Here is a 24128-nt window from a genome sequence, read left to right as displayed (position 1 = left end):
ATATTAATATTTAGTTATAGTGCAGTTCTCATCAAAATTGCATTTTGATTATTACATATAATTAAATAATTCTCTGTTTATTTTGATTAATTATGGAAAGAATAACTTAAATCTTGAATTATGGTATAAATATTTAAAGCATAATAAGATTTGCATATTCAAAGTCACATGAACACAAAAGTTACAAAATAATATTAACTCTGGATCCAGATATCATGAATTATGTGGGTGTTTCTTTATATTTTTCTTTATTAAAGATAAAGATAATTTAAAACAAAAAAAGTAATTCTATCCATATATCTTTTTTAATTACCAGTGTTCTATATTCCTAAGACAGACAGTTTATCTTGAGTTAAGCCATTTCCTCCTGAAAGTTTCAATTATGAACAAAATTCTCATGAGATTGTTCATACTCAACTTTGTCTGTCTCTGAATTTCATGCTATCAAATCATATTTCCAACTATTCTAGGGATGGAAATTGCAAATCAAAAACATGAAATGATATGCAGAGCATGTTGGAACAGGAAGGACACACCCATCAACATGTCAATGGTGAGTTTCAGGGATGGGAACACTAATTATGTAAATTAAAGACCCATCAGTGGAATAAATTATTTATTGAGTACAATTTCATGGTTGTAATTATGTTGCCATTCCATAATTTCTGAGTCCACAGATCTGCCTAGTTTTCATTCTGTGAGAAATTAACAAGATTCCAAAATAACAAACATTTATCAAGAAGCAATTCTTTGAAATATTGAAGACCATAAAGTTAATCTGAGCCCCTTTAAATAAAATACTAGCAAATGGAAAATACTTGACTCTCCAGGAATTATATGCAATGTTTTTGGGGGTTAAAAGCAAAAAAATTTTTTTCTTATTATAATTGTTTGTTCTATAATTCTTATGTAGAAAAATTAATTTGTAAGTTTATATGGAGACATCATTAAGAAATGTTCATCTTCTTTACAAAGCAGAAATCTCATGTTGAAGAGGATTTCTTTGGATGGAAAGACTTGGAGGAAGATCTGTATCACAAGACTGCATGCATTCAATCTCTGTTTACTCACCCAGCAAAGAACCAGTGTGTCAACAAACACTGTGGAAGATCTCTTGCTGACAATTTGTATCCAGATGAAAACAAGAAAAATTATTGTATCTCAGGTGAAGGGCAGGAATGTTTGAAAGGACATAGGGATTTTTTACGACCCAGAAAATGCAACAAGAATGACCCTGGAGAGATATAATATGAATGTCATCTATGTAGCAAACACTTAAATCAAACCTCTGATCTCAGGAGAATCAATGAAACTAAAACCAGGGAAAAGATGCAGGAATGTAATTTTTGTGAGAAAGTCCTCAGGAATTGTTCTGACCTTAGACAACATGAGAGAACTAAAACTGGTGAGAAGAAAATGAATGCCATGTGTGTGGGAAAGCCTTCAGGAAGTCTTACAACCTTCAAAGGCAGGAGAAAATCCATACTGGAGAGAAACCATACAGATGCCATTGGTGTGGGAAAGCTTTTTGTAATTATACAACCTTCAAATGTGTTGAGGGCCACAGACAAGTCAAGATGGAGCCTGGCACTTTGCCAGGAGGAGTGGTTTGAGAAGTAAGGCCAGCGAGCCATTAAGATGATGGAGATCCCTTAATGACTGACTGCTGTATCTAGATGATGTTAATTATGTTAAGCTGTGTGTAATTATTAAGATGATGAGGATTCCTTAATGACTAATTGATGTATCTAGATGATTTTAATTGAAACAAGCTGTGTGTAATGAGTTAGGTATAAATCCCTCTGCTGCCCTACAATAATGGGGCTCCCACTGTTTCAAACTTTACAAGTTGCTTGCCACCCCTCAGTTATCTTGCCAAGCCAGACTGCAGCACAAATTCATGAAAAAACTCACACAGGAGAGAAACCATATGAATGCCATGTGTGTGGGAAAGCCTTCAGCAAATCAGTTCACCTTAGTTGTCATCAGATAATCCACAGGAAAGAAACCATACCAATGTCAGTTGTGTGGGAAATCCTTTTGTAAATCATACAACCTTCAAATGCATGAGAAAACTCACACAGGAGAGATACCATATGAATGTAATGTGTGTAGGAAATCCTTCAGCAAATCAGTTCACATTAGTTGTCATCAGATAATCCACACAGGAGAGAAACCATACCAATGTCAGTTGTATGGGAAATCCTTTGGTCTATCATACTACCTTAGAATACATGAGAGAATCCACACTGGTGGGAAACCATATGAATACCATGTGTGTAAGAAATCCTTCAATCAAGCAAGCCACCTGAGACTGCATCAAAGAACACACACTGGAGAGAAACCCTACCAGTGCCACATGTGTGGGAAATCCTTCAATCAATCGTGTTACCTTAAACCACACCAGAGAATCCACACTGCTGAAAAACCATATGAATGTCCTGTGTGTGGGAAAGTCTTCAGTCTATCATCTGGACTTAGACACCCTGAGAAAACACATATTGAAAAAAAAAAACATTCAAATGTCACCTGTGTGGAAAAGCTTTCAGTACATGCCCTCTTCTGAGATGGCATGATAAAATACATACTGGAGAGAAACCATACAAATGCCCTGTGTGTTGGAAAGCTTTCAGCCGATCAGCGGGCCTTAGAGTTCATGAGAGAACACACACTGGAGCAAAATAACATGCATGCCACCTATGTGGCATAGTCTTTGACCATCACCGTACCATTAAAAAATCGAAGAAGACTCACCTTGGATAGTGGTCAATGGAATGTAGTCTGTGTGGAAAGGCCTCTATTAATACCCTAACCTTAGAAAACACAAGCAAACTCAATGAGGAGAAACTACATGAGTGCCATCTGGGTGGGGAAAGCTTCAATCAATCTTATTGCCTTAGACTTCGTGAGAAAATGCACAAAAAAATCAATCATAGGAATGTCAGCTGTTTGAGATGTCTTGCCAATGTTCTGCATGTAGGAACCCATGATGGAGACAAACTTGAGTTCCTGTAACATATATTCTAACCTGGTATTGCAAGATATAATATCTAAAATTTTGACTTCTATTTCATATGTGTCTGCTCCTACTCTTATTTTTTCTTTCCTACCACCTAATTTAAAAATAAACTGATTGTTGCTCTAGCTTATTTCTGATAAAAAGTACATTAAGTTACAAATGTTTGTGTACTCTTTTATCCCACAGATTCTGACATTGAAAGATCACTTCGTAGGGGATAGGAAAGGTAGCAGAATACAACAATTATTAATAGGGCATTATGTAAAATTGTGGATGTGTAACTGATGTGATTCTGCAATCCGCATTTGGGGTAAAATTGGGAGTTCATAACCCACTTTAATCTAATGTATGAAATATGATATGTCAAGAGCTTTGTAATGTTATGAACAACCAATACAAAAAAATTTAAAAAAAAAAAGAAAGATCACTTTGTTCACTTAGTTCAAAGCACTTTTTATTTACTTCTCTTTTGCCTTCTTCTTTGCCATTTCATGTTGAAGGACTTGACATGTGGTGATGTGGTTCTATAGATCTCAAGGGGATTGATTTCTAATATAATAAACCCTGCAGAAAACACAGTCTACATGGTTTAAATTATTTAAATTATTAAAAAAGTAATGGAAATGCTTAAAATTTGAACAATAAGATTGTACATGTCAAAACTGATCAAATTGCATGCTTCCAATTTGTGCATTTGATTGTTCTTCAAATTTACCTCAATAAAGCTATTTTTAAAAATGTGAAGGAACCTTCAACTCTACTTGTAAAATCCAAATGTGCGCACCCCAAAATTGATGAATCACCATTAATCAGTATGAAAAATTATAAGTAATTTTAATCCTCTCTTGACAAACACAAGGGCCTGGAAAATAAGTCATAAGAATAAAATTTGATTTCAAAAACCTTAATAAGAGATCTTTCTTAAATGGCATGAGTATTTTAGCCCCTTTCAAGAATATAATGTAGTAGTCTACAATCTCTATTCTCAGCTTTTAATATACTAGAGTATTTGACAGGAAAGTCATATTGACAAGATCCAGGTCCTAGATAGGGTTTCCTCAATCCTGTGTACTTTCAGACCAAACCCACTCCCTTGTATTCCTCAGGAACTTCTTGAGCTTCATTCACATTGGTTCCCTTGTGTCCACTGGTGGGACTTTTGAGAACAATCCCATAAACAAAACAAAAAAAAAAGTATTTTCAAGGATTTCACTTTCAAGTTAGATGTGCTCCCAACTCTCCATTTAATCTGGTATTCCAAAGCGGGAGCATGATGAATGATTAAATTTATAATAATAAGTTACAGTTGTATTCTTGTTACCCAGATCAACAATAATTAAAAGTAGAATAAAACAGTTTTAATCTGAGAGACATAATGAGGCAAAGAGTGTGGTTGGCAAATTGTTGACTTTATTGACATTTCCCCCATGTTCTCTGAACAAGAAACAAATTTTAATTTGTGCTTGAATTTGTAAAATATGTGGAAAGTAATGATCATGCAACATAAAGAGATATATTTAGTAGTTTTTTTCCCCTTTTTCCTGTGTTTTACCAGCCTCAGATTCAACTGTGTCTTGAAAATAAAGATGGAATTTGTTCCACCTGATTCTCTTTCTCAGCCTGTTCTCCATCTTTTACATATAAATCATTCAACTCTTGTTTGAATGTTGAATTTATGTTGTGAATTGTTGGAGGGAGAAGGGGAAATTCTCTGTGCTTCTTTTCTAGTTATGTGCAGCACATTGCCAGAAACTTAGTAGCAACACCAATAAAATCCATTAAATCACAGATTAATAGGTCAGAAGTCCAAGTCAGAGCAGGTTGGATCCTCTGGAAGCCTCTCACAGGACCTCATGCAGGGTCTGGCTGCATCATGATCTCCGTGGGGCCTGTTGATTCTCTCTCTCTCAGTCTTTGGGGAGGTGCAGTTCCTTGGGGGCTGTGGGGCTCTGGACCTGAATTTTGACACCCTGAGTTTTGTTTCCTCTCATATGTCTCTTGATATTCTGTGAGAATTTGCAGATTTGGGTGTGTTTGTGTTTGTTGCAGTGTTTGATTCTTTGGGCTGGCTAGACAAGCACTGTACCGCTGCACTGTACCCACGCCCACAGTTGCTTCTTCTGTGCCTGAAGGAGACCTGTTCAGAGTTTGGTGCTGTCTGCAAACCTCCTAACACAAGTAATAGATTCATGTTACACCACTCAGTTTTTCAGGTTCTCTCAGGTGCCTTCCCTTTGATTACCTCACAGTGTCTGTAATTGCATGAGGAAACTACCCCCCTCACTGACAGTTTTTGTGGCTGTGAACAAAATATATGACAAGGACAACTTATAGAACAAGCATTTGGTTTTGGACTCAGTTTTAGAGTTTCAGTCCATGGCCATCTGACTGCAATGCTTTAGGCCTGAGGTGAGGCAGAACATACTGGCACAAGGACATGAGAGAGGAAAGATACTCTGCTAATGGCAACCAGGAGCAGAGAGAGTGAGGAGCCAGGGATGAGGTGCTTATTCCCCAAGGGCATTAGGGGACTATTTCCTCAAGCTCTGGCCCAACTTCCAACAGTTTCCATCTGGTAGCCAATTCAAATTATTGGTCAATCAATTCACTGATCAGGTCACATCAATGTCTCCTAATGTTATCATCTCACCTCCAAAATTTTGGAACATTTATAGATTTTTAGTATGAGACTTTAAGGGAGACCTCATTTCCAAGCCATAGTCATGAAAGAGAGCAGGGTGAGGACAATGATGGTGACAGAGCCACAGGGAACCTCATCAGACAGGAGAGCACCTCAAAGATGAAGCCTTGGGTATCAGATCCTTCTTCAGCTGTAATTGTAGCTCTGGATGTAATTTAGGAAATCTAGTCTTTCAGTGTCAGGTCACATCCTATCCAGTGGCTAGGACACTCTTGTTGCCCAAACTGTCACAACCCACAATCACCCTGACAACCAAAGCATCAAACCATACTCTGGCTTCTGTTCCTGCCTATATATCCCTGTCCCTTTCTATTCTGTGAGGTACACTTTATAATTTTTTTCTTCCATTTCAGGAGAGGGAAGTCAGGGCCTAAGGCTTGCTGGTTTTGTAGTGCAGGACTGCATCTCACAACCAACCCAAGGTTGCTTCTTTAATGCCAGGGAGAGACCTTCTTAGGGTTGAAAACTGCTTGTAATTCCCCTTTGTGAGTCAGGAGGATAAAAGTGTCAGGCTCACCTGGTCAACTTAGATTCACTCTGGATTTTTCCCTGTGATTAACTGACAATGAATGGAAATTGTATCTGAAAAATCCCTTCATTATTGCCACATATCACAGCCCAGCCCTGAGTGTGTTAGTGCTCAGAGCCTCGGACATGAGTTACTTCTTCAACCCAATAACATTCTGGTCCCTAGGAAACAGAGACAGTGTGAGCTCCTAAGGTTTATGGAGGAGATACTGAGTAGAAAGTGCTGGGACTGAGAGAAGAACACAGTGTGAGGGGGAGAAAATGCCCTCTGGGGAGTTTTGAAGGGACTGCTGCTAAGTAAAGTGGGGTTTTTTCTATTTTTTTTTTTTTATGGATCCAAGGGCTTGACTTTCACCTGGGGCCCTGATGCTGAGTCTGGGTCTTGGTCTCTCTCTCCATGCTGCAGGCTGCAGACAGGGCTGTTTGGTCACATCAGGACACCCGGCGGTACCTAGGTGTGATGCTTGGCCCATGCCATGCCTTTTGGAGGCAGCCTTGGCGACTTTAAGGGAGACCCCTCTGGCTTTTGGACCGCTATCTTCACACAGAGGACAGGGTTCTGCCCAGAGTGCTAAAATAAATAAATTTAACTAAATTTAATTTTAGTTGAAAAGATTCAAGTGAAAATTTTATAATAGCCTCATTGAAAGTTATCCTTACCAGTCCTTAAATTTTGTTCATATTTCATGTTTCTCTATCATTCCATATTCCTTTACTATAAATTCTATGAATTCAATGTATGCACATTCTGGGTTTCTGAAAGTAAGAATGTTGGAAGCTGAAAATGAATAGGCTGGTGCTTTAACAGTTTAATCTCCTGCACACCTAGTTTCCCCTCTGCCTCATGCTGTCCTCTCAACCCTTCTTTTGTGAAATTGATCTCCTTGCTCTTCCTAAACTAGCTTGTCAATACCGTTCTAGGAATTGGTGACCATTGAAGATGTAAGCAAAAGTTTCACCCAAGAAGAGTGGGCCATGCTGGACCCATCTCAGAAAATGCTACACGGATCAGTGATGCTGGAAATCATTAATCATCTGGTATCAGTTGGTAAATCCATGAATGACATATATGAAAGATGTGAGGGTATACCTATTTCTTCAATAACAGTATCTGGAATAGCCTCTCTCTATTCAATTCCAATCTCTGTCCTGACTTTCTCATAGAACTTATAATTAAATGCAAGAAAGCTGTTCTTATTTATTGCTTTAATTACAACTTATTTTACACAACACCATAATGTTATGTATCTATTAAAGTTAAGTTATACATAGACCTAATATTTATGAATAATTATGATTATATTGTCACTGTGCTGGAGGATTGAATACCAAAACAAGAGAATTCTGAACATTTTTGTGTGATTATTTGGATTCCATTTGAAAGTAATATTTAGTGCAGAGATGAAGTGCCTGAAAGAACTGCTGATTTGGCATTCTTTGAATGTCATTGTGAGCATGGGTGCCTTAAGTCCTCCCTGGTATGGGAGCATTCTAACTTTTATTCGACTGCAGTGAGTGAACTTCAAAATTTTCTCTGCTAAATACTTTCTCCCAGTGCCTTGGTTCCTTGGTTCTCTATTGTTGTTAACTCATCTTCTTGGCCTTGTCGCTAATGCACATTTCTTGGCAGAAATGCTAAAATCCAATGGCTTTTTTTTTTTTTTTTTTTTTTTTTTTTTTTACCACGCATAGGGTATCTGTTCTGCAAATCAGATGTGAATTTGTATCTGGAGGAAGGAAAAATCCTGTGGATGGGAGAAGGGACAGCATTTCTCCCAAGGCAGAATGCAGTTAAGAGACAGAGACATTTGTGATTCTACAGAGATGGTTGCCCAGCCAGTGATTGAGCTTGGAAATATTAACTGACAGAGCTGTGAAATTAATGTGGTTGTCTAAAATATAGTAGGGGACCATGGGACAAAATTTCTCATGTATGACGTAGCTTCTTTTAATCTAAATTCAAAATGTTTCCTCTATATTTATATTTTCATTGAGGGGAAAACCTGTTAGTGTGTTTTTTAGGTCAATTTTCATGTCTCTTTTTCAGATTTTCTCCTTTAAATTTTTTTCTCCATTACTTTTTTAACAATAATTCTATGATGATGTTTTTTATAATTCCCAGTGTTCTATTTTTCCAAGATATATATTTTTTTTATCCTAGCCATATCCTACATGAAAGAGTCAATGATGCAAAAAGACATTCTCATGAGATTGTTGACTTTCCACTTTGTGCCTCTGAATTTCATGCTACCAATTTGTATTTCCAACTCTTCTAGGGATGGAAAATGAATATCAAAAACATGAAATCATATGCAGAGCAGTTTTGAAAAGAAAGGCTACACCCTCAACAGGTCAATGGTAAGTTTCGAGAATGGGAACACTAATTATGTAAGTTAAAAACCTGTGTGTGGAATAAATTAGTGACCAAGTACAATTTGATGGCTGTCATTATGTTGTGAATACACAACTTCTGTGTTAAAACATCTGTATAGCTTGCATTCTGGGAGAAATTAAAAAGATTCCCAATGCACAAGCATTTCTCATGTAGCTATTTGAAATATTGAAGACCATCAAGTTAATCAGAGCCCCTTTAAATAAAATACTAGTAAATGGAAAATACTTGGCTCACCTGGGAATTATCTACAATGTTCACGAAATTAAAAGTAAGAAGATTTTCGTTTTCATATTACAATGGATTGTTCTAAGATTCTTATGTAGAAAAATTAAGTTTATATGGAGACATTGTTAAGAAATGTTCATCTTCTTTACAAAACAGGAATCTCATTTTAAAGAGTATTCCTTAAAATGGAGAAAAGAGAGGAACCACTGGGACAACAAACACTGCATGATCCCTTGCTGACAATTTGTATCTTGGTGAAAACAAGAAAAATGATTGTGTCTCATGTGAAGGGCATAAATATTTGAAAGGACATAGGAACTGTTTACAACCTAGAAAATTCAACAAGAATGACCCTGGAGAGATACAATATGAATGTCATCTATGCAGCAAATCCTTTAATCAAACCTCTGATCCAAGCAGACTCAATGAAACTAGAACAGGGGAAAAGAATTGTGAATATAATTTTTGTGAGAAAGTCTTCAGTTACTGCTCTAAGCATAGACAACATGAGAGAACCCAAACAGGTGATAAACAAAATGAATGCCACGTGTGTGGGAAAGCCTTCAGCAAGTCTTACAACCTTAAAATGCATGAGAAAGTCCATACTGGAGAGAAACTATACAGATGTCATCAGTGTGGGAAAGCTTTTTATAAATTATGCAACCTTCAAATGCGTGATAAAATCCACACAGGAGAGAAACCATACAAATGCCATGTGTGTGGGAAAGCCTTCAGCAAATCAGTTCACCTTCGTCGTCATCAGATAACCCACATGGGAGAGAAACCATATCAATGTCAATTATGTGAGAAATCCTTTAGTCAAACATGCTACCTTAAACTTCATCAGAGAACACACACTAGAGAGAAACCCTATCAATGCCACCTGTGTGGGAAATCCTCTAGTCAATCTTGTTACCTTAAACCACATCAGAGAATCCACACTGGTGAGAAACCATACATATGTGGTGTATGTGGGAAAGCCTTCAGTCTATCATCTGGCATAGACAACATGAGAAAACACACATTGGAGACAAACAATACAATGTCACCTACGTGGAAAAGCTTTCAGTACATGCCTGAGACACCATGAGAAAACACATACTGGAGAGAAACCATACAAATGCCCTGTGTGTGGGAAAGCCTTCAGTCGATCATCTTTTTCTCAGAAAAGTGGCTTAAAAGTTTATTAATACATATATATTTTAATAAGTAAAAACATTTTAATTGAGATATTGCCAGTATGAATATGTGCACGCCTCAAGATGCTTATGACATATGGTTATAAAAATACTCCTTGGGCTGTGGTTGTGGCTAAAGTGGTAACAGCACTTGCCCGGCCTGTGCCTGGTGCTGGGTTCGATCCCCGGCACCACATAAAAATAAAATAAAGATGCTGTGTCCACCGAACAAAGAAAAAAAATGAATATTAAAAATTCTCTCTCTCTCTCTCTCTCTCTCTCTCTCTCTCAAACAACAACAACAACAACAACAACAACATCAACAACAACAAAAAAAGACTCCTGAGATCCACAAACAGGGAAAAGAGTCAACCAGTCTCTCCAGGAAGTGAACGGACCACACCCAAATCCCTATTCCAATTCAGTGCTTGCAGGTGATTGGTGGATCTGGCAGGAAGTTAGTGGGTGTGGTCAGGAGGCTGAGCCATAAAAGACTGAAAACATGGACCGGGCTGTCATTTGAAGGCCGGCTCCGAAGGAGAAGCTCTCTCCTCTGGAGATTCAGCAGGGAAACCTGGTGGTTACTGGTCCTGGAGACATGGAGGCAGCTTCACTCCACTGCGGAGGTGAGTCTCAGTTTCATGACTGTATAAAACCTGAATGTTCATCAAATGCAGCTGATGCTAAAGTCTATTTGGGTCCTTCTCTACCTGCAGAGTCATCGTTGTCACCTTGCCCTGATGCACACTTAAATAAGAATTCAGCTCCTGTGGGGCCACTGCTGGCTCCTAGAGGGAAACTTTGTCTGAACTGGCAGAGACGGTCGGCAGCTGGTGCTGGGCTGCAGAACATGGGAAACACTTGCTACGTGAATGCAGCCCTACAGTGCCTGACATATACACCTCCTCTGGCCAACTACATGCTGTCCCAGGAGCACTGCCAACGCTGTCCTCGTCACAGGGTCTGCATGCTGTGTGTGATGCAAGCCCACGTGACACGGGCTCTCCGCCACCCTGGGGATGTCATTCGGCCCCTGCCTGCTTTGGTTGATGGCTTCCACACTTCCCGGCAAGAAGATGCCCATGAATTTCTGCTCTTTACTCTCCATGCCATGCAGGAAGCATGTCTGCGTGGGCACAAGCAGCCAGGTGCTCACTCCAAGGACCCTACCCTCATGCGCCAGATATTTGGAGGGTGCTGGCGATCTCAAATCAAGTGTCTCCACTGCTGTGGCGTTTCAGACACTTTTGACCCCTACCTGGACATTATGCTAGACATCACGGCAGCTCCCAGTGTGCAGCATGCACTGGAGCACTTGGTGAAGCCCGAGTGGCTGGAAGGGGAGAACGCCTACCAGTGTGGTGTCTGTCAGAAGAAGAGGCCAGCCTGCAAGACCCTGACCCTGCAGAAGGCACCAAACGTTCTTATGCTGGTATTGAAACGGTTCTCGGATCTCACAGGGGAAAAAATTGCTAAGCACGTGCGCTATCCTGAGTGCCTTGACATGCAGCCATACATGTCTCAGCAGGGCAGAGGCCCACTGGTGTATGCCCTCTATGCTGTGCTGGTCCATGCCGGGGTGACTTGTCGCAGTGGACACTACTATTGTTATATAAAAGCTGGCAATGGCCAGTGGTACAAAATGGACGATGCTAAGGTAGTGGCCTGTGACATTGCTTGTGTCCTGAGTCAGCGTGCCTATGTCCTCTTTTATGTCCAGAAGAGTGAACTTGAAACTGACAATGGGAGTGTGTCCCTGGGCAGGGAAACAATAGCTCTTGGGCCTGAGGACACAATCTTGAGAGCCACCCAAGGAGAGCTCCAAGGAGACTCCTATAGCAAAGCACTAGAGCCAGAAGAGCGCTTGGAGGATACAGCTACTGGAGAAATCACCTTGGATCAGTGGAAATTTCTCCAAGAACAGAACCGACCAAAGTCTGAATTCAACCTCAGGAAAGTGGAATTCACTCTGCCTCCCAATGTTGTTGTGATTCACCAGTCAAAACACAGAGAAAAGGAGAACATAATGGATAAGCAGGAAACATACAAGCAGAGCAAGGATACCAAGTACAGCATACGTGAGGATTTGGTGAACACTGGCCAACTCCCGTGTCTTGCAGGAAGGCCCAGAGCCAACAAGAAGAAGAACAAGCAGGGCAAGAGGACAGTAATTGTGGTCTAGCAATCCAGGACACTGTGAAGGCCTTTGTACCGCAAACTAATGGTAAGTACTTAGCAGTCCCTGGAGTGCTTTGAGTTCCCTGAAGTAGAGGAGTGCAAACAGAAGCCTGGGTGATCACGGGATCCAGTTGTGGGTTTGGGAGTCAAACCAAAGCCTTTAGTCAGTCTCCAATCATTGGGACTTCTCCAAAGTGCCATGGCATCTCTGAAACCTTGAGAACTGTGGTGGATGGGCCGTGGAAAGAGGGAAAGGTGCCCGTGGCATCCAAGCAGTTCAAGGTCAAGTACCACTGCAGAAGGTTGTCCCAACAAGCTCAGCTGCCTGCAGAGCCCAGGGACGTGGCACTCTCCAGATGCCAGCTCGCAGCCCTGCATCGCGTCCCTGAGGGGGCAGCAGCCCCAGGCACCTGAAAGGTCATGAGGATGTCCATGCGGTTATCCAGGAACTCATCCCACTGCAGAAATCCTTCTCCTCCTCTTCTATCTCTGCTCCTAACCTCCCTCGCCTCTCCTTCCTCTTCTTCCTGTGCTCCAGGTGTGGGCAGGGCCACTCCCAAAGGCTGCCTAATTAGGAGCATTGGGCCTTCTTTTGTCCAAGGGATTGTCTATGCACCCGGTGAATGCCTCCCTAGAAGAAATGGCTTTTCTAGAGGAAGAAGCCTGCAGCCTTAAGGTTGATTCCAAAGATAGTTCTCCTAACTCCATGAACTCTGAATTTGCAGCTGAAGCTGAAGGTCAGAAGGATGGGATGGAAGGACCAAACGAAGCCCAGAAAAGCAGCTGGAATAGGCTTGGGACCAGGACTCCAAGCTGATCTCCCTGAAGGCTCCACAGGACATCCTAGGGAAATGCAGTGCCCAGAAGGAAAGAAGCTGCCACCCCTAGGGAGAAGCCCAGCCCAGAAGTGTGTCCCAACCATATGGAAGGACCAGCCCTGAGCATCAAGGTCACTTCTCAGAAAGAGAAAGACTTGCCCCCAGAGGTCAGAGCCCAGGAGGAACAGCCTGACAGGAGCAGCTTCTGTCACACCAGAGTGATTGTGGACCCTCAGGAGGAACCTCCTTAGGAGTCACTTGGTGACCAAAGGACAGTCATTGACAAGCCCTCCGTGGTGAAGGCGATCCCCCACTCACTGTCTTGACAGGGTCACAGTGAGAAAAATGTTGGCAAAGCTGCTCTCCCACTCTCTTGACAGGGTCACAGTGAGGATGATTGCTGGCAAAGCCACACTGGTTGGTGGGTAACCGAAGCCATGAGACCCTTTTTTATGTAATTGGGACTTTGCATTTTCATGCTTATGTTTCTCACAGGAGGCATGAGTATGTTAAATGCCAAACAAATTAAATTTCAGATGGCTAGAACATATCAGGTAGTTCATGCCTTGGAGGCTGTTCTACTACCCCTCAGCATATCAAGGACAACGTAGAAGGCTATTCTTCTATCTTAGTACATTGTGGACAAGCCTAATAACGGACAACAATCATTCTCTGAAAGGTCAGGAGAACTAGTGCACCTTGACTGAGAAACAAAGAAACTCTTTGAGAAAGCAGCTCAACCAGTTTTATGAGAATAAATTTAGGAATTAATTAAAATAGCTTTATAAGACACAGTCTTAGAATAATGTTAGAAATATTATCTTATTTAGATTCTTAAGTTTAGAAATTCTTAAGTCTTTAGTTGTATAGGTTTCTGATATGTTTTAAGGATGATTCGTAAACTTTAGCATATTTTAGATATAAGATTTAAAGGGACTTTTTTAGATGGGAATTTTAGATTAAAAATAAAGTACAAGTGTACTTTAGGTTAATGATTGGTTAGGAGACTTAGAGTCTGGTTATGTAGTTTGGCATTAGTTAATAAGAAAATAACATATCTTGGGAAAAATAGTAAATCTTGGGAAAATCTGAAAAATGTAAATTAGTGACATATTTTATTAATGATTCTGTACTTTTAATAATTATATAACTGAAGGTCATATCCTGGAAAAATGTAAATTAATGTACCCTCAATCATGGTTAAGGAAATGTCATGTCTTGGCAAAGTTTTAAATTATATAATTAATGACGTATTGTGAATCTATAATGATGAGAAAAATTGTAATAAAAGGGGACCCAGAGAAAGCTGCTTTAGCTCTCTCTCTGGAGATTGCTGCAATGGAACGACTCCTGTCTCATCTTTTCGCCGACGCCACTCATCCTTCAGGACTCCCTGGAACCCGCTAGGGCAGGACTCCGGCACCTCTCCCCTGCTAGAATTTTTGGATGGCTCCAACATTGAAAAGTGGGTTGAGAAATCCAAAAGCATTCATATAGGAAGGTGGTGATGGAACACCCTCCATGAGGAGGCCACTGGTGTGACGTGGACGAGTCTCCAGGGTCAGACTCTCTCAGGAGGAGCCTGTCTCCCTGAAGTGCTCAGCAGTTCCAGAGCCTTCTTCCCTCTCCACTGACTACAACATGTACCCCTTATTCGTACAGAAGTCCTTGGTGTGACTACACCAGCTACAGGGCCAGCAGCCCAAGACTCCTGGCCACCCCTCTGTGGGCAGCAGCCAGGACACAGCCCAGGCTGGGACAAGCAGCCACAGCCTCCTAAGTGAGTATCCCCCAGCTCCTCAGTGAGCTCCCAGAGCACCTCCAGAGACCCAGAATTCCCATTCCCTGCAGGTGTGCAGAAGCTCCCTAGAAGAAGTGAAGGAGAAAAGGACATTCTGAGCGGAGACTCCACCTCATCCCTGTGGCAGACAGGCATCTAGCTCCCTGACACAGGGACCTGGGGAGCCCAGCCTGAAGCAGGACTTTATTGACACTCAGTGCCACTTGGCCATGCTGTACTCCAAGTTCTCTTTCAAGGGGACCTTTACAAGTTTCAGAAAAATTTACAGCAGCTCTTTCCTCACCTCCAGGGCTGCATCTCTGACTTCTGGGACACTGGGACACTGACAGTCTGCCTGTGGGAGCAGATGCTGAAGGAGGATCTGGTCTGGGGGGTCTTCAGCTGTCACCCAGATTTTGCACCTTATTATAGTGGGAGCCAATAGAAGTCTGTTGCAGGCCTTGGGGGACCCCAGGTCATAGTCTTTGGGTCAATGGGCTGGGATTGCTCTTAATAGTGCACCTCGCCCGTCCCACAGCAGGGCAAGATAACCTCGGTCTCTGTGGTCAGCTTGTCTCTTTTTTTTAGATGTAAGGTTTTTCTACTTCTAGAGCTAACAAATATAATTCCTAAAAGTTTCTGTGGATGTCATTTGTTAACTGCTTTATAAGCCATTTCTTATCATTTGGCCATGATGTTTGTTTTGTTCAGTTTTGGAGTACTGGGGAAGGAATCCAGGCAGCGAGCTGCACTCCAGGTCCCCAGTATGCCTGGGGACCAGGGAGGAGAGGCACTTTGTGACTTCTCCTGACTGACATCAGCATGAATCTTTCCTTCTTGGGAAGTAATCAACTTTGGGTGTTGTTTTGTTTTCAAGGTGAAATACGCCCATTGCAGAATATTTGGAAAGTGCAAAGAAGTGTGTAAAGATCATTCTCATTCACTCTGAAAAATTAAAAATCAAAATAAGAGGAGGCTCATGGTTTTTTGTAAACAAAATTGTATTGGTTACTCTGAAGAAAAAAAAAAAAAGGTCCAGGAGCAAATGTTTTCACAGCTGAATTAAGTCATTATAAATTTAAATGCCTTTAACACAAATGTGGGTCATATACCATAATTTGATCAACTTCTTAATTTCCAGGTACATAGCAATTTCCCACTCATATTTATCTTTATTCTCTGAACTATCTGAATTTTATTTAAAATTTAAAATTCTTATATTTTATCTATGTTGTTTTTTCTGTATTTCTAAGTATTTTATGTCAAATCTCCATAATATAATTTGTAAAATATGTACTTGGGAAATATATCTAAACTTCTTTTATCCAATTAAGGTTAATTGTGTATATTTTCAGGAATATTTAATAGAAGCCCCTATCCCTTCCCATTCACATTAAGAAAAGAAATATAATAGAGCTGGATTTTGAGATTTTAATAACCTAATTTATATCATCATCAAGTTTGTCATTTCCTGAATTGAAATCTCTAATTTATTTGATTGACATGCTTATTATTACAAATTAAATAAAAAAGAAAAGTGAACAGGTTTTAGATGATTTGTTTCACTGAAGCACTAGACCAATTTAAGGAGAATCTATCACTCAATCTACATACAATGGCTCTAGAAAGGCAGTTTGATGAGATCACCTTTCAAAGTCACATGATAGCACTCTCAATCTAGTCAATAGGATCCAATCACATCTGATCCAATCATGATCCAAACATTTCTAAAATACTTTGAAACTTATTGCTTGACATTTATGCATATTAAAACATTGTGATATATATATATATATATATATATATACACACAGACACATTTGAAAACTGAATGCAATTTTATGTAGTATTTCCAATATACTGCTTCATACTCCAACTTGGTGTTTGAAATAAATACATGCACATTAACTGGAGTTGGTGGTGCACACCTTTAATCTCAGGAACTCAGGAGGCTGAGGCAGGAGGGCTGCAAGTTTGAGGCCTGCCTCAGGAAGTTAGTGAGACCATCAGCATTTTACAAAACCCTTGCTCAAAATAAAAGAAAGGACTGGGGTTGTGGCTCAGTGGTAAAGCTTCCTTGGGTCAATTTCTAGTAGCTAAATAAACAAATAAATATGTAAAAATAGATCCACAAGTAATGTCACTCTCTTGTCTAACATACCTCTAGTTTATTCCATTGCACTGTGGTTTACTAGTTATCTACACAGGGGAACTGAGATTGTTACAATGTTCTAGTTGTCTATTCATCAACATTAGTCATTTCCAGCTCTCAAAACCTCCCACCTCTATACCTTCAGAATTTACCTGTATTCCTCATCCTGAACTTCCTGAGTCTTATTCCAAATTGATCCTTTGTGATAACTGGTGGAACCCTTCAGAAAAAGTCAACAAAATGAGAAAGTATAGCAATTCCTCCTATGAGTTAAATGTTCTCTCATCTCTGCTTTCCTGTGTTTCTCACAGTGTCTGTTAGACCAGGACGCAAGAAAAGACCACTGACTCCAATTAAAATCAAATTAAAGCAAGCTTATTATTTCGACCGGCCGGGCTGCCTTTCCCTCCCAAAACAGCGGGAGCAAGACAGCCCCGAGGCTTCTTTGTGGCCCAGTTTTATAGCCCAAAAGTTACACAAGGGGGGGGGGTTACAGATAACAGCACTCTGAGGAGCATAACACAAGTTTACATTTTTGCTGGCCCCGGCATCAGAATTTATGGAGATCTTAGAGACTCAGAGAGGGTCATTGTCCGGCCAGGGAAGGCCAGAATTTATGAGGTGTCACTAAGGTTTAGGAAAGGGTTGTTATCTGGTCAGGGAAAACCGGACCTGGGTGAGTTCAGGGCACGGGCAGGCATTCCAAGTAGGTTCAGAATTTGCAGTAATTTATAGTAAAGCCCAAATTATCTTTTCATGGTTTTATGGCGAGATGCCCAATTTTAAGAAAGGTTGGGTCTATCATTCCCCCCTTTTCTGATGTGTCCCTTTCAAATCTTTGATAGGGTAGGGGAAGAGCACTGAGAGAATTTTAATCCTTCAGGTAACAGTCTCAAAATTTTTAGAACTCACCCAAAACCGGTCTCCCTGATTTTACCTGACTTAATTAATTACTTATATTGATAATCTATTTATTTTTGGCTCCATTGTTGTAAGAAGAGAGGCGTCACTCATTTTGGCTTCTTCTGAGCTGAGAGAGGGTGACGTGAGGGGGCACGGCGTGAGGGACATGAGTTGCCTTTTAGAAGTCGGTTCGGTTTGAAGTCTGGTTGGGGAGGAACAGGTTGTAAAGTCACATCTGGGGATGGTGCTTCTATGAGAGAAACAAAAACCATGAGTACTGAGTACTGAGTAATGTTGCAGCAGCTGGAACGTGTCACTGTATAGAAGTTCCCTCACCAGGCTTTAACCTTCCCAGTTATCAGGACTATAAGCATAACATTTAACTTTTAGTGTTACAGATGTCCTTCCCCATAAGATACAGTTTAATAATTTAATGTCATCTGATCTTGCAAAATTCTTTTACTAGTATGAGCTCTGTGTCTAATAGGGAAACCTTTAATTCTGTTACTCAGGGCTGGATAATCATACTAGCAAACACGAAGCCTACCTGTGTAGGTTAGGAATATCTGTAGGCCTTAAACTAAAAACTTCTGTCTCTGGCAGCTCCTCTTGATAGTCTCTTTTTATAGTTATCAGGCATTTCTGTCTGAGAATCCTTCTTTGTAGCCTCCAGTCTTACTTATTTTGGGAGGCTAACATAAAGTGTATACCTTAAAATATTATTATTATTATTATTTAAAATGCCCAGGAATGGCTGTATTTTGGTTTTAATGTCTTTGCTAAGTGTTTAAGATGAAGCAGTCAAACTGGCTTTTGTTTCTATCTATTGTTAACAGTCAGCTGAGCTTTTATGGGAGTCATTCCTGGGGAAACTTCTCAGTTCTGCTAGTGCCATTTGCGCTAGGATGGGTCTAGATCTTGCTTGACCATGTGGCTTCCCTCAGAAGCACCAGGGATGTCTCCCTTCTCTGATGACTCTCCTCTTCATAGCAAATGCACTGATTGGCTTTCTGTTCTCCAGTGGTCTCATTAGTCTCCCTGATCGGGAGGTTATGTGGCCCAGAGTTGCAAAGCTCTTTAGAGAAGTCCCCTGTTCCCTGAATTCAGACTGACTCAGAGGGCAAGAGCCAAATATTGGTTTTTCTGGCCCTTTTAATTTAACTTTAATTTTAAAACTTAATCTTAAACATCCAGCAAATAAATTTTAACAGCCTTATATTAAGGGTACTGGGCTTTGATGTCTATAACTTTATAATTATTCATCTTTTTATTAATTGGGATCTGTATTATCCTATCTGTCTTGTAGGTGATGGCTTATTATCTCGAACTAACCCATGTTGTGTTCTTAAAGCAACACTTCTGTAAAACACTAACAGGGAATCTTTAGATCACTTATAAGGAAATTACAAAATAAAATTAACAAGAGTAAAAACACTTAGTTCGTGTAACAGCTACCCTGAATTTTTGGCTGAGTTATACATTATATCCCCTGTTTGAGATCCTAGTAATCTTGACAGAAAAAAAAAAACAACAAAAAAACCAAACTTTTGAACATAACTTTAAATGAACTAAAATCTGGCCTACTGTTTTCATAGTCATTCTCACATGTAGTAAGATGGGACACAGAGCCTCATCTCAGGTAAAGCAGGGCTCTTTATAAATCTTAAGTGTTTTAGTTCTAAAGCTGATCTTTGTATTTTTAATTATCATTTTACAAAGTTTACATAAATTGTTTGAGGTCACATGAACATTAGCTAACACCATATGATATCACATTTAAAACATGAATTAAAGAAAGGCTGAAAGTTTTTAACCTTTACATAGATTAGGCTCTCATTAACTTAAGAATACATTTAAATTGTTCCCCAATGTAAGAAGTAACAAAACTTTACATATCTTATTGATAACAGGTAAATAAATCCCCAATATATTTTTTACCATACAACTTCTGAACACCAGCTTGATATAATGCTCTTTCAAAGTTTCTACCTTACAGACTTGTATACCTGGAAGATATGAGCACATTAATAGCATCACAATTACATTGATGTTTCTACATTAACCAAGTTTAGCTTTTAAAGAAATGGCAGTACAATGCTCTAAAATAACAGTTCTTATTTAACCAGTTGTTTAACTTTATGGTTGCTTGCTCTAGGAAAAAATAAAACTTAATAAACACAATGTTGTTGGTAAACTTATGTTTTAACAAATTTTTGTCTCTTTAACACATGACTGATTTTTACAATCTTATACAGACCTTAGTAAATCAATCAGATATCTAACAAAAGTACTCATGAATGAGTAATCCCATATCAAATTTACTTTACTTATTTTATCAAAATATTAGACAAATGTATTGAACAGTGTAAACCATTTTTTTTTGTTGTTGAAGGAAAAGTCCTAGAACCAAGGCATATTAGACATTTTATAGACATTAATATTTTATGAGTTTTTTGAACACCTAGGAAAACTTGTAAGCTTAAATTTTAAAGACATTTATTTTTATCTGTTTATCCAATTTAAATTGAACCATTTAAATCACATGAATTAAAGATCTTTGGATCCATTTTTTTTAATTTGTTTTTATGAGCGCTCCTTATATATGTTAATTTGTATATCACATATATATATAGACATATAACACATAACACAAGTGTGCACACATAACAATAGTAAAGGCCTTAGTAACTTTTCGCAGGTGAAATCTCCATTGCAATGTTTCAAAAACTCCACAGTTGGTCAAAGATAGGACTGATCAGAAAAACATTAACCTAGGTCTGTAGGGTCAAAATCATGAGCTCAAAAAAATACAGAATCTAAGGAAAAAAACAAGAGTCCTAGTAAAAATGACTGGCCAGTAATTAGTAAATACCATACAATTTACTTTTTCTTTTTCTTAGGTCTCAGATCAGTCTCCTACTGAGCTTGCAGGCTTCTTTCATTTGCATTTCAACATAAGTCCTGGCTGAGGTCTGAAGGAGCAGGGAAAAAACTGCTATTCTGAGCAGACACCTCAGGCCTAAGGCATTTTAACTATAAGTCATAATTTTCAGGTTCGAATGTTGAAAATTATGATACAAGTTTAAGATACAATTCACAAAATTTTATATCTTTACATCTTGTTTTGTCAACAGATACCATACTATGATTTACTATCCTTGTCCAAATTAATGCACTGGTACACACAGTAGCATTTTCCCAGGCTACCCAATTCGAAATTGGTGAAAAAAAAGACTGAATGATTAGGAAGTTACTTGCCAACTTGGAAGTAGAGTTCTTTAGTTTTCCATCCTAAGTATTTAAGTTCTCTGGAATGACTTATCTGAAATCATAAACTAAACAATTACCTAATCCCAACTTTTAACTGCAGCATTGTGCAATGCATCAAAAACCCATTCAGATACCACATTGTTACAATAAAACATCATCTTTTAGACACACATTCAGCCAAGATCATTCCCAAGAAACAATTTATAATATCAACACACTATTGCACATGTCTTAAAGGGTCAGAAACAAAGACACAGGACAGACAGAGAGGAGCTCCAGACTATGGCTGACAGACAGAAACCATTTAAAACAGAGCAGATAAGAGAAAAATCTCCTACACCAGTGGCACCATAGATGTCCCCACAAGGGGACCAGATGTTTTCACAGAGGGGCAACCTGAAATATAAAATCAAGGGTCTCCATGGCGACTTTACTGCATTAAGTGTCTCCTTTTTCTTTTTCTCTTTTCAAGAAGATAGAGGTGGCATAATCCTTACAGTACAGGGAAGGAAGGAGGGAATCCCCGAAGCAACAGGGCTTTGGCAGCTGCTGGGAGTCCCTCAGTCCCTCCTTTTACTTACAGGATTCCACCTCAAGCACACTCCATCTCTTAACATTTCAGTAGTCAGTTCTCAAAAAGTTCCGGGGGGGGGGGGCGGTGATAACAAAATTTGTAACTGAAAGTTCGATTCCTGACCTTAGAGCCAATTAATGCCAATTTAATAATGAGGACAGGGTTTTGAGAAAAAGAAAAAGGGAGTTTTATTGCTTTGCTAACAAAGGAGAAACACCTGGGACTCTGCCCAAAGGTTGTGACTCTCTTGATCCGGAGGGACAAGGGGTTTTAAAGGAGTCTCACTTGTTTACCTGGGAGATACTCAGTTCTTAGGTCCCCAGCAGGCATTGCCCTCTGCACTGGAGGTGCTTCAAGCAGCCAGCTAGGGGCTTCTCTCCTCCTGCTTAACAGAGGGGGGTAAAGTTCATCGCAGTTCTTTAAAACACAGTCCAAAGGGGTGTCAGGCTGACTTGCTTTATTACCCATTTTCATATCCAGTATCCTTAAGTTTTTACCACAGAAATCACACAACGAAACACACAAAAACAAACAAAAAACATATAGAACACAGAACAAAACACAAGAAAACAGAAACCCAGCGCCGAAACAGAAAAACAGAAGAGCAATGCAACGTCTTGCCAAAGCTCCGGGGTAGGAGCGCGTGCGTGCCCGTCGGCACCTCTCTACCCTTCCAGAGGAATTCCCTACAGAACAGAACAGAAGACAGAACGATTTCTCGTTACTGTCCGGACAGGAGTATATGTGAGCCTCGCCAGGCCACCTCTCTGTCATCAGAAGAGATCTCCCTTAACCGGATATCAGTTGTTATAAAGGCGCCACTTACCTATGGAGGCCTCCTCCCCCAGGTGCTTGCTGATAGTTTTAGTGCGGCAGTTCACTGCAGTGCTCCGGGGACGAAGGCTCACTCCGAGGCCTTGGAACGTCTCAAGTTGCGCACCCCCTAGAGTGGCTCTCCAGCCCGGAGCCCTGGAGCGAAGGCCGGCTTCAGAATTTCCAGCAGTCTGCTCTTGTGGTCTGGCCGGGCAGGGTCATCTCACTGGGGCCTAAAAAATGTTAGACCAGGACGCAAGAAAAGACCACTGACTCCAATTAAAATCAAATTAAAGCAAGCTTATTATTTCGACCGGCCGGGCTGCCTTTCCCTCCCAAAACAGCGGGAGCAAGACAGCCCCGAGGCTTCTTTGTGGCCCAGTTTTATAGCCCAAAAGTTACACAAAGGGGGGGGGTTACAGATAACAGCACTCTGAGGAGCATAACACAAGTTTACATTTTTGCTGGCCCCGGCATCAGAATTTATGGAGATCTTAGAGACTCAGAGAGGGTCATTGTCCGGCCAGGGAAGGCCAGAATTTATGAGGCGTCACTAAGGTTTAGGAAAGGGTTGTTATCTGGTCAGGGAAAACCGGACCTGGGTGAGTTCAGGGCACGGGCAGGCATTCCAAGTAGGTTCAGAATTTGCAGTAATTTATAGTAAAGCCCAAATTATCTTTTCATGGTTTTATGGCGAGATGCCCAATTTTAAGAAAGGTTGGGTCTATCATGTCAAGATAAACAAATTCATGGTAGTCAGTTAAATTGTACTCATTTTCTCAGTTCAACATGAATTACAATTAGAACAATACCCTATTTAGAGAGAAAAAAAATGAATGCCACGTGTGTGGGAAAGCCTTCAGCAAGTCTTACAACCTTAAAATGCATGAGAAAGTCCATACTGGAGAGAAACTATACAGATGTCATCGGTGTGGGAAAGCTTTTTGTAAATTATACAACCTTCAAATGCGTGATAAAATCCACACAGGAGAGAAACCATACAAATGCCATGTGTGTGGGAAAGCCTTCAGCAAATCAGTTCACCTTCGTCGTCATCAGATAACCCACATGGGAGAGAAACCATATCAATGTCAATTATGTGAGAAATCCTTTAGTCAAACATGCTACCTTAAACTTCATCAGAGAACACTCACTAGAGAGAAACCCTATCAATGCCACCTGTGTGGGAAATCCTCTAGTCAATCTTGTTACCTTAAACCACATCAGAGAATCCACACTGGTGAGAAAACATATATATGTGGTGTATGTGGGAAAGCCTTCAGTCTATCATCTGACATAGACAACATGAGAAAACACACATTGGAGACAAACAATACAATGTCACCTACGTGGAAAAGCTTTCAGTACATGCCTGAGACACCATGAGAAAACACATACTGGAGAGAAACCATACAAATGCCCTGTGTGTGGGAAAGCCTTCAGTCGATCATCTTTTTCTCAGAAAAGTGGCTTAAAAGTTTATTAATACATATATATTTTAATAAGTAAAAACATTTTAATTGAGATATTGCCAGTATGAATATGTGCACGCCTCAAGATGCTTATGACATATGGTTATAAAAATACTCCTTGG

At 40.0% G+C, this 24128-nt stretch overlaps 2 protein-coding genes and 2 pseudogenes across 2 annotated transcripts; all 4 read left to right on the top strand.

Moving 5' to 3' along the window:
- Positions 1-1329: 1329 nt before the first annotated feature.
- Positions 1330-2685, top strand: LOC144250225 (uncharacterized; annotated as a pseudogene).
- A 151-nt stretch (positions 2686-2836) lies between these two features.
- On the top strand, positions 2837-24020 carry LOC144250224 (uncharacterized). The gene is made up of 5 exons (XM_077792716.1): positions 2837-2905; positions 7170-7296; positions 9345-9854; positions 23475-23816; positions 23893-24020. The coding sequence occupies exons 1-5, from the start codon at positions 2837-2839 to the stop codon at positions 24018-24020; spliced, it is 1176 nt and encodes a 391-aa protein (XP_077648842.1).
- LOC144250177 (ubiquitin carboxyl-terminal hydrolase 17-like protein 6) lies at positions 10645-12228 on the top strand. The gene has a single exon (XM_077792694.1). It carries the CDS (start codon positions 10645-10647, stop codon positions 12226-12228), a length of 1584 nt encoding a protein of 527 aa, XP_077648820.1.
- Positions 12835-15637, top strand: LOC144250176 (3'-5' RNA nuclease TATDN2 pseudogene; annotated as a pseudogene).
- Positions 24021-24128: the final 108 nt, after the last annotated feature.

This window comes from Urocitellus parryii, chromosome 14, assembly GCF_045843805.1.
Source record: "Urocitellus parryii isolate mUroPar1 chromosome 14, mUroPar1.hap1, whole genome shotgun sequence".
NCBI lineage: Eukaryota > Metazoa > Chordata > Mammalia > Rodentia > Sciuridae > Urocitellus > Urocitellus parryii.
The sequence above is the reverse complement of the archived record's forward strand: the minus strand, read 5'-3'. Positions and strand labels throughout refer to the sequence as shown.